The sequence below is a fragment of the Aethalodelphis obliquidens genome, unplaced genomic scaffold (genome assembly GCF_003676395.1).
Source record: "Aethalodelphis obliquidens isolate GAN/ISIS:26980383/991018 unplaced genomic scaffold, ASM367639v1 scaffold36, whole genome shotgun sequence".
In the NCBI taxonomy this organism is placed as follows: Eukaryota; Metazoa; Chordata; class Mammalia; order Artiodactyla; family Delphinidae; genus Aethalodelphis; species Aethalodelphis obliquidens.
The window spans coordinates 1,484,883-1,499,478 of NW_020837980.1; the positions used below are offsets into that span (position 1 = coordinate 1,484,883).

At 38.8% G+C, this 14,596-nt stretch overlaps 1 protein-coding gene across 7 annotated transcripts in view; it reads right to left on the reverse strand.

Moving 5' to 3' along the window:
• The window catches only part of FGD4 (FYVE, RhoGEF and PH domain containing 4), a 206,440-nt gene that overhangs the window by 18,784 nt on the left and 173,060 nt on the right, over nucleotides 1–14,596 (reverse strand). For all 7 annotated transcript variants that reach the window (XM_027129273.1, XM_027129272.1, XM_027129275.1 and 4 more), the window contains 6 exons: nucleotides 13,369–13,427; nucleotides 12,909–13,055; nucleotides 7,003–7,175; nucleotides 3,694–3,724; nucleotides 3,384–3,476; nucleotides 2,918–3,043 (listed from right to left, as the gene is read on the reverse strand). In XM_027129273.1, coding sequence (XP_026985074.1) covers nucleotides 2,918–3,043; nucleotides 3,384–3,476; nucleotides 3,694–3,724; nucleotides 7,003–7,175; nucleotides 12,909–13,055; nucleotides 13,369–13,427 — 629 coding nt within the window. The remainder of the gene's footprint in view (nucleotides 1–2,917; nucleotides 3,044–3,383; nucleotides 3,477–3,693; nucleotides 3,725–7,002; nucleotides 7,176–12,908; nucleotides 13,056–13,368; nucleotides 13,428–14,596) is intronic.

Here is a 14,596-nt window from a genome sequence, read left to right on the forward strand (position 1 = left end):
TAAGCCTGCGCGCTGCAATTACTGAGCCTGCGCACTCTAGAACCCATGTGCCACAACTAGAGAGCCCGTGCACCACAACTACTGAACCTGCATGCTCTGGAGCCCACATGCCACAACTAGAGAGAAGCCTGCGTCCTGCAATGAAACATCACACATGCCACAACAAGGATCCCGCGTGGTGCAACTAAGACCTGATGCAGCCACATAAATAAATAAAATTATCTTCTTGCTTCTAGAAGAATATTTTCCCTCATTTATAGTGGACAAACTATATTTAAGAAATTAAATATTAGTAAAACTTTCGGTTTAGATTCACATCATGTAAAATTCATAATAAAAAATTGTTCATTGTTTTCTCATACTTCCAATGAAATTACACTAGGATTTAAAATTAGACATGTCTGTAACTGCAAATTCATATCAACTAATATTTATTTTCAAAGTATGTCACAGTACCTTCATATTTTTGTTTGTTTACTGAAAGCAAGTATGTCAATATCTGAAATCATTTCAAGCAAACTCAATGAGAGATTTAAAAAAGTCTTACACTGAGGGGGGGAAAAAAAGATGTTTGCTATCAATTTGATTTTGATTATAAAACTGTCTCACTGAGTCAAAACTTAGGTAAAAAGGAAGAATAAATCTGCAATGTAATTGAGAATAATCTGAATGTACTATCAATAAAAACTGTTGCACGAAAGCATACTAATAATACATTCAGTCATGACACTACAATGCCTACCCTTCTCTATGCTTATGTGTTGCTTTTTAGAAGAAAGTATTAATCTTCAACTTGGTTTACAAGGCCCTCCAAAACCTACTGCTACTTCTCTCCAACTTCAGGTCATGCTTTCTTCCTTCTCACTCTTTCCATATGAAACAATTCAATCCCTGAAAACCTGTCAACTGCCTTAGCTGGCTTGAGTTGCTGAATCTTGTTAGAGATATTTCATTCCATTAAATGGACTAGTGTGTCCTTTTAAATTTATAACCATAAACCTCTAATAGGCATCTTTGTTTCTTTGGTAGGCTCATTTTTTCCTGCCCAGAGACAACTAGTACATACTTAGCTCTCTTTCTCAAATCTCCCCCCTCCCTCTTACTTCCCCCTTCACTTTCAGATGATGACTCTTCCTCATACTTCAATGAATATATAGATATTATCAGACCTAAATTCCCTCATTTCCCACCACCAAATCAAAAACACACCCACATTTCCACTCATCTTTCCCTTTATCCTTTCCGTTATAATGGAGGGAAGTTTCCCTCTCCCCATCAAAAGTCTGAACTTCTACTTAAGCTATAGGTTCCATCTCCTATTTTCTCAAAGTCATTGACTCCTTTGGTTATTATTTATCTTTCTATTTCTTAGATTGCTCATTATGCTCCAGCTACATGACCTTTTGGCAGTCTCAAGAATAGATCAGGGCTTCCCTGGTGGCACAGTGGTGGAGAATCTGCCTGCCAATGCAGGGGATATGGGTTTGAGCCCTAGTCCCGCAAGATCCCACATGCTGCACAACAACTAAGCCCATGTGCCACAACTACTGAGCCTGTGCTCTAGAGCCCGTGGGCCACAACTACTGAGCCCACGTTCCACAACTACTGAAGCCCGCATGCCTAGAGCCCATGCGCTGCAACAAGAGAAGCCACTGCAGAGAGAAGCCCATGCACCACAACGAAGAGTAACCCCCACTCACTGCAAATAAATAGAAAGCCTGTGTTCAGCAACAAAGACCCAATGCAGCCAAAAATAAATAAATAAAGTTATTTTTAAAAATAAAAAAATTGGGCTTCCCAGGTGGCACAGTGGTTGAGAGTCCGCCTGTTGATGCAGGGGACATGGGTTCATGCCCAGGTCCAAGGAAGATCCCATATGCCATGGAGTGGCTGGGCTCATGAGCCATGGCCGCTGAGCCTGCGCATCCAGAGCCTGTGTTCCACAACGGGAGATGCCACAACAGAGAGAGGCCCGCGTACCGCAAAAAGAAAGGAAGGAAGGCAGGAAGGGAGGGAGGAAGGGAGGGAGGAAGGGAGGGAGGGAGAAAAGGAAAGGAAAGAAAGAAAGGAGAGGAAGGAAGGAAGGAAGGAAGGGAGGGAGGGAGGGAGGGAGGGAGGGAGGAAGGAAGGAAGGAAGGAAGGAAGGAAGGAAGGAAGGAAGGAAGGAAGGAAGGAAGGAAGGAAGGAAGGAAGGAAAAATTTAAAAATTAAAAAGAATAGATGAAGCTCTATCTTACCTCAGGGCTTTTGACATACAACTCTCACTGCCTGAATGCTCTTCCTGCCTTCTTTCTTTTTTGTTTTCTTTTTGCGGTACATGGGCCTCTCACTGTTGTGGCCCCTCCCGTCGCGGAGCACAGGCTCCGGACGCACAGGCTCAGTGGCCATGGCTCACGGGCCCAGCCGATCCACGGCATGCAGGATCCTCCCGGACCGGGGCACGAACCCGTGTCCCCTGCATCGGCAGGCAGACTCCCAACCACTGCACCACCAGGGAAGCCCCTGCCTTCTTTCTTATGGTTAGCTCTTTCTCACCTTTTAGGCATCAGCTTAAATATCAAACGCCTCAGATAGGTCTTCATTTTTCTAACTAAAATTGGTTCCAAATCCTCTTCCATTACCGTTATTCCCCATTTTAACTTCTTGATTTCTTATTGCATTTATAGTCATTTGAAATGCTTGTCTGTTAATCTGGTCTGTTTTCTCCATTAGAATGTGAGCTCTGTGAAGCTGGCTACCATTTTGCTTACCAGTTTTTCTCCAGGACCCAGCACAGTGCTTTGCATAAAGTTATCACCAACAAAAGTTTATCAACTAAGTGATTTATTGAATGATTTCTTTGTGTTTTTCCAAGTTAATGATTTTACAACACTTATATAGTGACTAACAACCTTAATGACCAAGAAAGCTCACATACATGTCCACATGCTCGACAATGATGCCTTCTCCTCGTCAGGGCATTAAAAGGCTCCTTGCATTTCATACACATTGTAACTTCATTATCTCGGATCCATCTTGGGGCTCTTTTTCCTAGCTCAGCAGTCTAAAAAGGAAAGAGATTCAATTTTAATGGCAAAAACTGTCATTTCCATCCATCCATCCATCCGTTCATTCATTTATTTATTTTAAAAAGAATTTTAACAACATTGCTCATACCATGTTCTGAAACTCAAGATCCAGAAAAAGAGAGAGAAAAAAAAAAGTTCAAAGACATTGAAGCAGCATGAAAAGGCACTCTATTGTATTCATCTAAGAAGAAATGAGATCCTGTCCAAATAGCCAGTTTTGGCAATGCAAAGGGAAAAGACTGGGTAACAAAATAACTAGATAGATCTTCTGCAACTGCAAAGAGAAAAGAACTTAAAGAATTTAATTCAACTTACAGAAACCTCTGAGTGAATGTCATTATCCTTGGCAATTGCATTTCTGAAGGTTTCATGCCTCTGATGGAAAGCATCAATAGTCTCTTGAAGTGCCTAAAATATACATGAAATTCAAAGCAGATATTAAAGTATCACATGCAAATTAATAAAAACACTTTATTAAACAAATATTTAGGATGGAAATCACCTTAAAAATTAAATGACCTTATTCTGATGACTACAATATGTGCATAATACAACAATATGTGCACATCTGGTACACATACAGAGGTTACCACAAAACAAAAATGAAAATAGAAATCAGGTTTACCTTGATCCATTCTTCTTTGTCTTGCTCAGAACTAAAACAAACAACAATGAAAAATTAAAGTGAATAAAGAGAACATTAATGAGTTATACCTGGTGCATACAACTGTATTTATGTTAGTCCAACTTTCTGGAAAATTCAGGGATGTCCAAGGAGTTATAATAAAAATTAAACAGAATCTCTGGCAATTGAACAAATGAATTCATAAACATAGTTTTATACCATCCACTTACTTTGGTACACATAACTTTTTTTTTTTTTTTTTTTTTTGGTACACATAACTTTTGATGGAGAGAGTTAAGTTTGGCTTCTATTAGTTTAACCACCATCATCTAGTTGTATATATCAGGTATCTGTAGATCTAGCATTATACTAGATATAGGCCTAGTCTTCCAATTCACCTTTATGAAAACACATGAGGCTTTGAAAGGCTGCTAGTCACAACCCATCTTAGAAAAGATTGCAATTATCCTTGAGACTATAAATTACCTGTGTAAAGCCTTAGGGAGCTATGTAACATTTCCTTTGGTAAACAATTTAATTCTATTTTGCTAGGCTTCAGGCAATACCATACCTAATTCATTATAGATAAAACACAACGAAGATTTAAATGCCTGTAGGAAGGAGGTTTCACAGATTAATGAACCCCAGTATTTAATAATTTTCTGTTGGGAAAAAATTTCCCTTTTAGCAGACTTTGTACTCAGTAAGATCTCCAAACTGAGGGATTGTGAAGAGTGGGCTCTATTTGTTTGCATGTATTTGGTAGGCATGGGCTAAGTCTGAGTCCCTGTCCCAGCCTGAATGTCACATGCCACAGTCCCACAGGTATCACATATGTATAAGTCTGTGATCATACCATCCATGTGACACCATCCATCTTTCTCACAAAAACTGAGTATCATGATGTGCCAGGAATACTGCTGGAATCCGTGCATGTCAAATGTAAGATTCTGCTTATATTTCACCTGGGGATCCTGAACCAAGAACCTTGGTGGGGGCAGGGGCTTTAATCTTGCCCCTCAGAAAAGGTTTCTCCCTAATGCTATGCCCCGCCCCCACAAAATCAGCTCTATTGCTCTGGAAGCATAGTTATTTGCTAGCTGCTTTTAGCCTTTTAAATGCAAAGCAACTTGACAAGTCTTTAATGCCTTTTGTTTTACTTTCTCAATCATGGCAGATTTTTAAATTTACTCCTTTGTTTAATTTACTCATCACTATATTTTTATATCCATTTAGCAATAGAAAACCATTGAATAAAAACTACATAAAATAATTTTGTTTCAAAAGTTTATATTCTTTTGAATATGGAAGGGGAGGCAGAGTGTGAGAGGTCAGTCTTCAGGCTGACTTATTTAATAAGAAAAGTAGAACATTTTTTTCTGTGTTGGCTTCAGAAGTGAATTCTCTTTAAATATCACCAAATATATACCCAATTTGGGGTTCCATGTAATCCTTCAGACTTTCTGAGAATTTCAGTGTTTGTCTACATTCTTGAGAGAGTCATTATAGACCAGAAGATAAGTAATCACACTTCATTCAGATCTTCAATTCATCATATAATCATAAATACAACTAAAGCAATGAGATTAGGGGAATAAGAAATTTAAGGAAAAATGAATGTGTTTTCAGTACTAATTGGAATGTATCCAATAGTGCATATTGGAACTCTACAAAATGATAACTGCCTGTACTTAAGAAAAATTTTCATGAATCAGCCCCATCCTGAAGCAAAAACAGCCCAACCTGCTAATGGAGGGGGGCTGGAGTCCGTCTCAACTCAGGCAACCCAAGAATCCTTGATAATCTCTCTTCTGCTGTTCAGACACATCTCTTGGGTTTGCAGATTTGGAACTATGCTGATATTCAGAGCCAGCAGAACCTTCATTCATCTGTAATGAAGACTTCTATGATGATCAGAACAATTGATGAGTCTTCTCTGTGGCCAGGGCCAATCATTCAGGGAGTCAACCACTGAGTGAGGACTTAGGTCAGGGGCTTCCAAGTACAGTAACATAAATTGTTCTCTTGGGTTTGATGGCTGGGGTCCAAATCCCACCATGATAAAGTAGGAAAACCATAACATCCAAGCCAAGTCCTCCACCATTTGAACTCATGCTTGAAATGCTGCCTCCTAATCCTCAGGGCAGCCTCCTGGCAGCTCCCTAAGTAATACAGCTTCATTATATATTTTCTGTGGGAAATCAAAGAACTGGCTAGGTATTTCTTCAAACTTTCCTAACCTGCCACATGTTCCATATCTATAATCACCAATTCCCTGGCTCCCTGGGTACAGATTCCTATTAAAATAATTTATTCTCTTTTGAAAATGTGAAGTTTAAGCTCGTACATAGTTACTAAACACAAATATCCAGGATGAGTTCACCTAAGCAGCCAGAACCACATGCTATTGGTGCAAAGGAATAGAAAGGAACAGAAGGGCTCTCTGATTCTCCATGGATTCTAGGGTATGAAAACCATCAGAGCTGGGATCAGTAGTTAACCTCTGATCTGTGAACTTTTGGTGGATCTCAATTTTCACCATGCTAGGTTTTTTTTTTTTTATAGGATAAATGGATGACAGTTTCCTAAAGCAGATATTTTAAAACCTGACAGCACTCTGTCTTCTAGAGGTTCATGCATGAGGTAGCTGTGATCTACTACAGTGGTTCTCATGTTTTGTTTCGTTTTTTTTCTTTCCAAACAGGGTTATGCTAGGGGGATGGATGCTAGGCCTCCAGCTCTTTCTCTCCCACTCAATAAGCATATAAGAAGAGCCACCCCTTCCAGAAGTCCTGGTTGCTAGAGGCTACTAGAGCCCCAAATGGCCCCCTTCATGTATCCTCAACTGTGGCAGGAGAATCATCTTTTCCAAAATGCCTCCCAAATGATTGATTTCCAAAATCATTCTCTCCATCAAAGTGCCATTAGGTCCTATAAATGCAGAGTCTCTGAAGGACAGATAGTTAAAGCTTCAACATTTATCATGAAATAATAAACATCAATAAACATTTGTGGACCAAAAGGAGGGATGGCGGAAAAAGGTTAGAGAACTTTTTCCTAGAAGACTCAAAACTTTGGCTTGAATGCAACAATTTGGTCACTTTAATTTACTGAATGCTTACTGTCTGAAAAACCACTATCCTAGGCACTACAGAGGAACCAAAAGGGAAGACATAATTCTTGACTTTCAAGAGCTTACCTCTTTACATTTATGTCCAACCAGACATGGAATAGATCCTCAGAATTATTTTGTCCTACGATTTATTCCGATTCTTTTGTAAAGTTGTGAGAGAGGAATGGTTCTCTTACCTGGCTTGCAGTTCCAGTGTTCTCTCTTTCCCAGATACCTGGAAAGTGTGTGGATATTCCTCATTGTGAGTCTCTACAATTTTCATTCCATCAATGCCAACCCTGGTTCGAACTGTGAATTTAGAGCCCACCAAGCTGAATCTTGGCACGCAGTACAGCAACATGTTGTTGAACTGCAAGAAGGCAGAACACATGTCAAAAAAAAGGAAAACGAAGACAGAGGAAAGTGACCAATATTGAAAGTAGCCCTAGACAAAAATTCCAGGGAATACCATACTTTCTATGTGAGAAAAATTACTTAAATACCAGAGAGCTTTCATGCTTGTATCAGAATTGTCATATTTTAAAATTTGTAACATATATTTCCCCTCTGTGTTGGTTCATAAATATTTTATTAATATTTAAGTAAACCAATCATCATTTTGTATTAGTAAGGAAATTAGTTAAGGAAATTAAGCTCAGCAATAATTTATTAAGGACCTCTATATACAAGAAACTGAAGTTCTCAACCATGTAAGTTGAAGACAAAAAAATTTCTAACTGTTATGTCAGGCAACAAGTCTACAACAGCTGTTAGAGGAAAAGATTAATATTTAGCAATTATTTTTACCAATGTGTTTAATGTTGTTTAAAAAAGTGGGCAAATTTTTTGCAGTATGCGGACCTCTCACTGTTGTGCCCTCTCCCGTTGCAGAGCACAGGCTCCGGATGCGCAGGCTCAGCGGCCATGGCTCACAGGCCTAGCCGCTCCGTGGCATGTGGGATCTTCCCAGACCGGGGCACGAACCAATGTCCCCTGCATCGGCAGGCGGACTCTCAACCACTGCACCACCAGGGAAGCCCCTGCCCCACATCTTGCTTAAGAATTCTTCATGTACGAATTAACAGAAAAGTCATTTATTTTAGCAAAAAGTCTTTATTTAAAATGAAGAAACTTATTTTGAAACTGAATCAAATTAGTGCCTCATTTCTAGTCAACCATGAACAGCTCCTGGTCTTCCCTGGTGGTGCAGTGGTTACGCATCCGCCTGCCAATGCAGGGGACACAGGTTCAAGCCCTGGTCCAGGAAGATCCCACATGCCGCAGAGCAACTGGGCACGTGCGCCACAACTACTGAGCCTGAGCTCTAGAGCCTCTCTAGTTTAGCCCGCATGGCTAGAGCCCACGCTCGCAACAAGAGAAGCTACCGCAGTGAGAAGCCCGTACACCACAACGAAGAGCAGCCCCTGCTCAACGCAACTAGAGAAAGCCCGTGCGCAGCAACAAAGGTCCAACGCAGCCCAAAATAAATAAAAAAAAAATAAATAAATTTATAACAAAACAAAACAATGAACAGCTCCTGCTAATCAGTACCAAGCAATGATTTGGGGAAGGCAGTTAATTAACTTTTAAATATGTTAAAACATGCAAAAGGATGAAACTCTAAATATGGGGGTTAATTTGTAGGCAGATTCCTAAAGAAGGTCCATATTTATCTTTCTACTTCATATTTATTGTTTCTAACACTGTTTCTAGGCTTAAATATATTTTTGTAAGACAAAAGCAACTGGGAACTTAAAACACTTATGTAACCTCTCATGTCTCAGGATAATTATCTGTAAAAGTCACAGGTTGTTGAGAGGATTAAATGAGGAATAATGTCCTGTTTTGTCAGGTCCTCTTTTTAGCTCCAACCATGAAAGAAATGTTGATGCATATTTAAAACATTTCAACATGTTTATGTGACAATGTCCACTGTACTCATTCTGAAAGCAAATTTTTTACAGTTTGTTCCTCATACATTATTTTGCAACTTCCTATAACCAACATCATAAATTTCATTTCCACACTGGATAATGTAGAAATAAAAGGGCACTAAATATATATATATTTTTTTGCGGTATGTGGGCCTCTCACTGTTGTGGCCTCTCCCGTTGCAGAGCACAGGCTCCGGATGCGCAGGCTCAGCAGCCATGGCTCACGGGCCTAACCGCTCCGTGGCATGTGGGATCTTCCTGGACCGGGGCACGAACCCACATCCCCTGCATAGGCAGGCGGACTCTCAACCACTGTGCCACCAGGGAAGCCCAATACATTTTTATCATACATATCTGAGCACCACATTTCACATTTACATTTCTAGAAGGGAACATAATGCTTCATCATTAATTGTCCACTGTATTCTAAGTATGGCAATCACAGCCTCATTGTAGTACACAGAATTTAAAGATCTGAAAATACTCTTAAAGGTTCTCATCATCATCCCAGCTTGATTAAGGCAACAGCTTGCTAACTGTTCATGTTAGTATTTCTTTCTCTCTTCTATAAGGCCTTCTCAGGAGGGGATTTGGCCATGTCTGAATGGTACTGCAGGAGTTGCAAAGCGCCACCAAAATGGACAGGACTAGCCAATAAATACCCTTTTTCTTCTACTTAGAGGTGAAGGTGATAATGCTTACAAAGAAGATGCCATATACGTAAAGGAATTAAGTAGCTAGTCCTGTTCCCTCGGTGAACCTGGCTCCTGTGGCAAAAGCCACCATCACCTTCTCTGGGTTTTGCTGGTGCTAAAAGAGGGAGTTATAACAACTGTAGCACCAAGTAGACTGACTTCCCCTTTTAGTGAAAGAAACTCCTTTTATTCCATGCCCGCTGCTCAGAAGTAGTTATTGACAAAGCAGTCTCTGGCTGGCAAGCTCTAGAAGTGCTAGGCTGTGCCGAAACCTAGAAGAAAGTCTCAACTTTATTAAAAGTGTAGGGAGGTTCCTGTTTCTTGATCTCCAGGGTTCCTCGACTAGTTATTTTAAGTCTCTTTAAAATATATTATTTGATTGAAATAATTCAATTTCATGTCTCACAAGTGACAGTTCATTAAAGTTTGTTTTAGAAGGTAAAAATACATTGTTGGAGAAAATTTCCAGTGCCCGGCCTGTATTCAAAGTTTAAATAAGTCAAGAGAAAAATATATATATATAACTCTGTCAAAAGGTATAAGGAAATAAGGACTAGAACTCCAAAGAGGCAAGAATAAAACCTCCTATCACTCTATGGGATAATTCAGTGATTTTTTTTTTTTAACTTTCAGATGTCAGGTGTGGTTATTTACTTACTCAACAGAGTACCCTACATAACATAAAAAGCATGATGGGGAGGCAAGTAAATATACAAACACATGATGATCATTTGAAAGCTGAAATCAAATTCTAAATATAACTTGGTTTTTCAGATTTACACGTGTAATATCCCCAGAATAGGAAATAGAAAACTATTTTCCTTCTAGAGAGAAAGGAGAAAAAGTAAAAGGTACTTCTGAAGTTTCTACATATAAGAAAAAAAAGATGCTCCATGGGAATAAATGTGTGCTGGGGAGAGGAGAGATTCTGTGACAAGTACAGTACTAGAGGGGAAGGACTGAAGGAATGAACACTACAAGAACTGCTTCTAAGATGGTCTTCAAAAGATGAATAAGGCTTTCCTAAAGTTTCTGCTGTATGACTCCATTCTCCTGGAAGGCAATGACACGATATGTTTGATAGCTTATAATAACTGGAACAAGATGGGTACTTTTCTCTAAGTCACTACTGTTGTATTCCCCCAAGGCTCTTTGCCATCCGTCCTCCAAATAGCTGTTTAATTTGGCTCTGAATTAAGGTATTCAATCCAAAACTATTTCCAGAATAATTCTCAAATGTGAAAATTAAACCAAGGCCATTGGTTAGACACAGAGCTGAAAGTTTAACTACAGAAACTGTGACACTGATGTTGAAGAGGGGAAAGGAAAATTACCTAAGCACCTACAGGTAAAGACAAAGGGAAGACACTGACTCCCAGGCATTTTGCCCAGAACAGTATATTAAGCATGTCTTTTTAATCTGGATTTTTGATGCTTTGACATCTTGGGGCCTTGCTGACATTGGAGGACTGCCCCCTCTCACGACTACTCAATTCTTTGAAGACAGTGAGTGACTCACCTGCAAGCATGACTTCCATATGGAAACCAACAGATCCAGAACTCACACCCCAAGCACCTCCTCTATTGAGCGCTTACACTCCGAACCAGTATTCCCCTTCCGTAAGAACCCTAAGGCTAGGTACCAGTCAACAGTCCCTGTGTGCTAGAGCCTGATGAAATTATTTAAACTAGCAAACTCTAAGCTGGTTTTCTCTGCCTTGCCTATTCCTTCTCGCAGAAACCACAGTACAGGCTCTTGCCCACATTTGCTGCTAGCTTTCTCTGCCTTCTGATCAACTCTGGTGCTTTCTCATGTAGCTCCTTCCATGGTGTGGCATGCCCCCTCCTTTTGGAATCTGCGAGTATAACTATCTTTTCAATGGCAATCATCTCCTGATGTGTTGGCCTCACCATATTTGAATAACAAAACCTACATTTCAAAATAAACAGCCCTCTGGACCCTAACATGACATCACATGTCCCTGATTTACATTTAGGTCTCTGTAAAGCTTCTGAAAGGTGAAGTTCTTCTTTTGAGCTCCAATGAAGATTTTTTTATAGTTAATTTGTAAAATATCTATAAATTTTTAAAGTTATTGAGATATAATTCATATACCCTTTTAAAATGTATAATTCATGGTTTTTATATAGTTGTAAATTGTGCAGCCATCACGACTATCTAATTTTAGAACATTTCCTGACTCTAAATGGAAATCCTGTATCCATTTCCTCCTCCCCACCAGCCCTAGGCTACCACTACTTACTTCTTGCCTCTATGCATTTGCCTATTCTAGACATTTCATATAAATGGAATCATATCACACAGTGTGGTTTTTTGTGAATGGCTTCTTTCACTTTACACAATGTTTTCAAAGTTCATCCATGTAGCATGTATCAGTATTTTATTCCTTTTTACTGCCGTATAATATTCCAGTGCATGGTTATACCACATTTTGTTTATCCATTCATCAATTGATGGACATTTAGTTTGTTTCCACTTTTTGGCTATAATGAATACTTTTGCTATGAACATTCATGTATAAATTTTGTGTGGACATGTTTTCAATTTTCTTGAGTTATACAAACTTGAAGTAGAAACGCTTTCAAGAGAGATACTGAATATCCTTCTGCATGCCACTTAGTTCCTGTAAACCTTCCTTTCAAAGGAAGCTGTAACCAGACAACAGAAACCTCTAAGCCCCCAACAACTCATACTAAGGCTAGTGAGATGACTGCCTTGCAGCAGAAAAGTCAGATGTGAATAACATCCTGAGAATGTGTCATGTGCCAGTTACCGGGCAGCCTCTTTACCAATGTGTCTGTTTCTTTGCCTATAATAACAATCATAGTAATAGCTAACATTTACTGAGCTATTACTCAATGTTAGCTCATTGTTAGCTATTATGATTATTATCATATCATTAGATATAGAAAGGAACTGGAATTAACAGAGACTAAAATATAATGGCCTGGATGCCCCAGGGAGAGCTCCTATATTTTCAATAAGTTCTAGACTAACTGTCATTTCCCAGAAGTTAAGGAAGGGATGGAGATTGATTGCAGTGAAAAGGAACTATGTAGCAAACTCATGTACTTTTACATAGATATTTGAGGCACAAGTTTTACAACTTTGTCTATATATTTCTTCAACTAGAAGAATTAAAAATAGTGGTCCCCACATATACACTGATGGCTACTATCATCATGGAAATATTAAATCATCTTCACTACGAGTTACTGAAGTAAATTATACATGGTAAGTACACAGAAAAATTATAGAAAAATACTTGTCCTTGAAAGAACAAGTTTCAGTTACTAAGGACATTCCCTGATGTGGAATCCTGACAGTACTGACTAAACCAGGTTAGATATAATTGTTCTGGTGAGAGCAAGCAAGCATCCTACTTTTCCAAGATGCATATAACAATGTTTATGGGTTATTCTTATGTGACTTGCTCATACTACAAAACTCACTAAGAAAAGGTAGCGTTCTTGTGCCGATGTGTTCCGAGCAGCTAGTTTGAGGATCTGTCCTTCTTTTATTAGTTCATTTGAAGGATTTACAATGTCTTCTTCTTCTCCCAACATTTCATAAATCTCTAAGAGTTTCTTTAGGTTCTCCTAGGAAATTAAAACAAAACACAGCAAGATCATATAAAAGGAGGTTTCACCTTAGTTCCTTTAATCAATGACCTTAGCTAAAATATACATAATTCAGAAGGGATTGGAACTAAGCATAAATTTTGGTATAAAGTATGTCAGTTATGACCAAATTAAAACCTGGGAGAAGAGGGATAACACTAAACATTTTATAAACAATCTTTTTTGTTCACTTGTATCAACTCATTTGGGTCCAAACCTGTAGATAATATCAGACTATATTATTGGCAATTATCTGACTAGAATATTCCCATTTCCTCTGGAAACCACTTACCATTTTTCTTATTGCACTATTAGAATGACTTGCTGCTGTAGATATAATTTCAAGTGATTCTAAATGGAAAAAAAGAAAAGTAAATACATTTTGTCCTTACTACGTTACTAGATAGCTGAATAATATACAGTACAATAAGAAGAAATCTGGGGCCGAAGATACACAATAAAAGCAGGGGGCAATTTGCATTTATAAGCTGCATACTTTCAAAAGTTCATTTGTAAGCAGATTATTTGGAACTTGAAGGGTATCTCCTCATTAAAAGTCATATACAGTGAGTAGGCTCTCAGGTACCTTTAATCGATAAGGGACCTTCAAAATAACAAACACCCTGACACTAGCTTGTTACAAGGAACTTTGTCAGGGGCTTTCATATATATTAGGTCAATTCATTCTTATGCAACCTTGAATGGAAAGTATATTAGCTTCACTTGGTAGATGAAAGAAGTGGAGAGTGATGTGACTTGGCTAAGGTCACAAATTATGATACTGAAGGGCTACATTAGAACCAAAGTCTTCTGACTCAAATTTCTACAACATTTCAGCAGTAGTAAGTATTTCACTAGTTTTATGAGCAAATTAACCACCAAGCACAATCATTTTTCCCTGCGAAAACACACTCACATTTCTAGTCTAGGTGAAAGGGAATTTTCTGATGCCAATGTTGATGGAGGGTTTTGTTGCTAGGGCAGGTGGTAGCGAGAGATGGGAATGGGAACTCTGATATGGGCAAGGTAGGAGCTTCGGGACTACTGGTGAAGAGATGTGGAAGCTAAGGCTTCCTGCTGGATTAACCTGAGGGAATGTTCTCAATCCTACAACACGTCCTGCTCTCTTCCTTTCTTTCCTATCTTATGAATACTGGTTGGGTTAATTCTGTTACCACAACAACCTCATTATTCTGAACCAACTTTTCTGTCTTCTTCGTTCTACTGCTGAACAAAATGCACTTTTGTTGCTTTCCCCTCTACTTTTAGGTCTCTAAAAGTATTTCTGTGATTTCCTTACAATTTTAGTGTAAGTAGTAATGGGAAACCAAAAAGAGTAATAAAATACCCTATTACGTTGCTGACTCTCTGATTTTTGACATAGCTAGCTACCTTAGCAGGAGTCAAAGTCTTTTGAGTATAGAAGAAGCAGAATTGTTATTTACATTTTAGAGAACTATCCTGATTTTGACAATTCTTTGCATTCCACATAGGATCCAAGGTAGAGGGAGACAAATTAA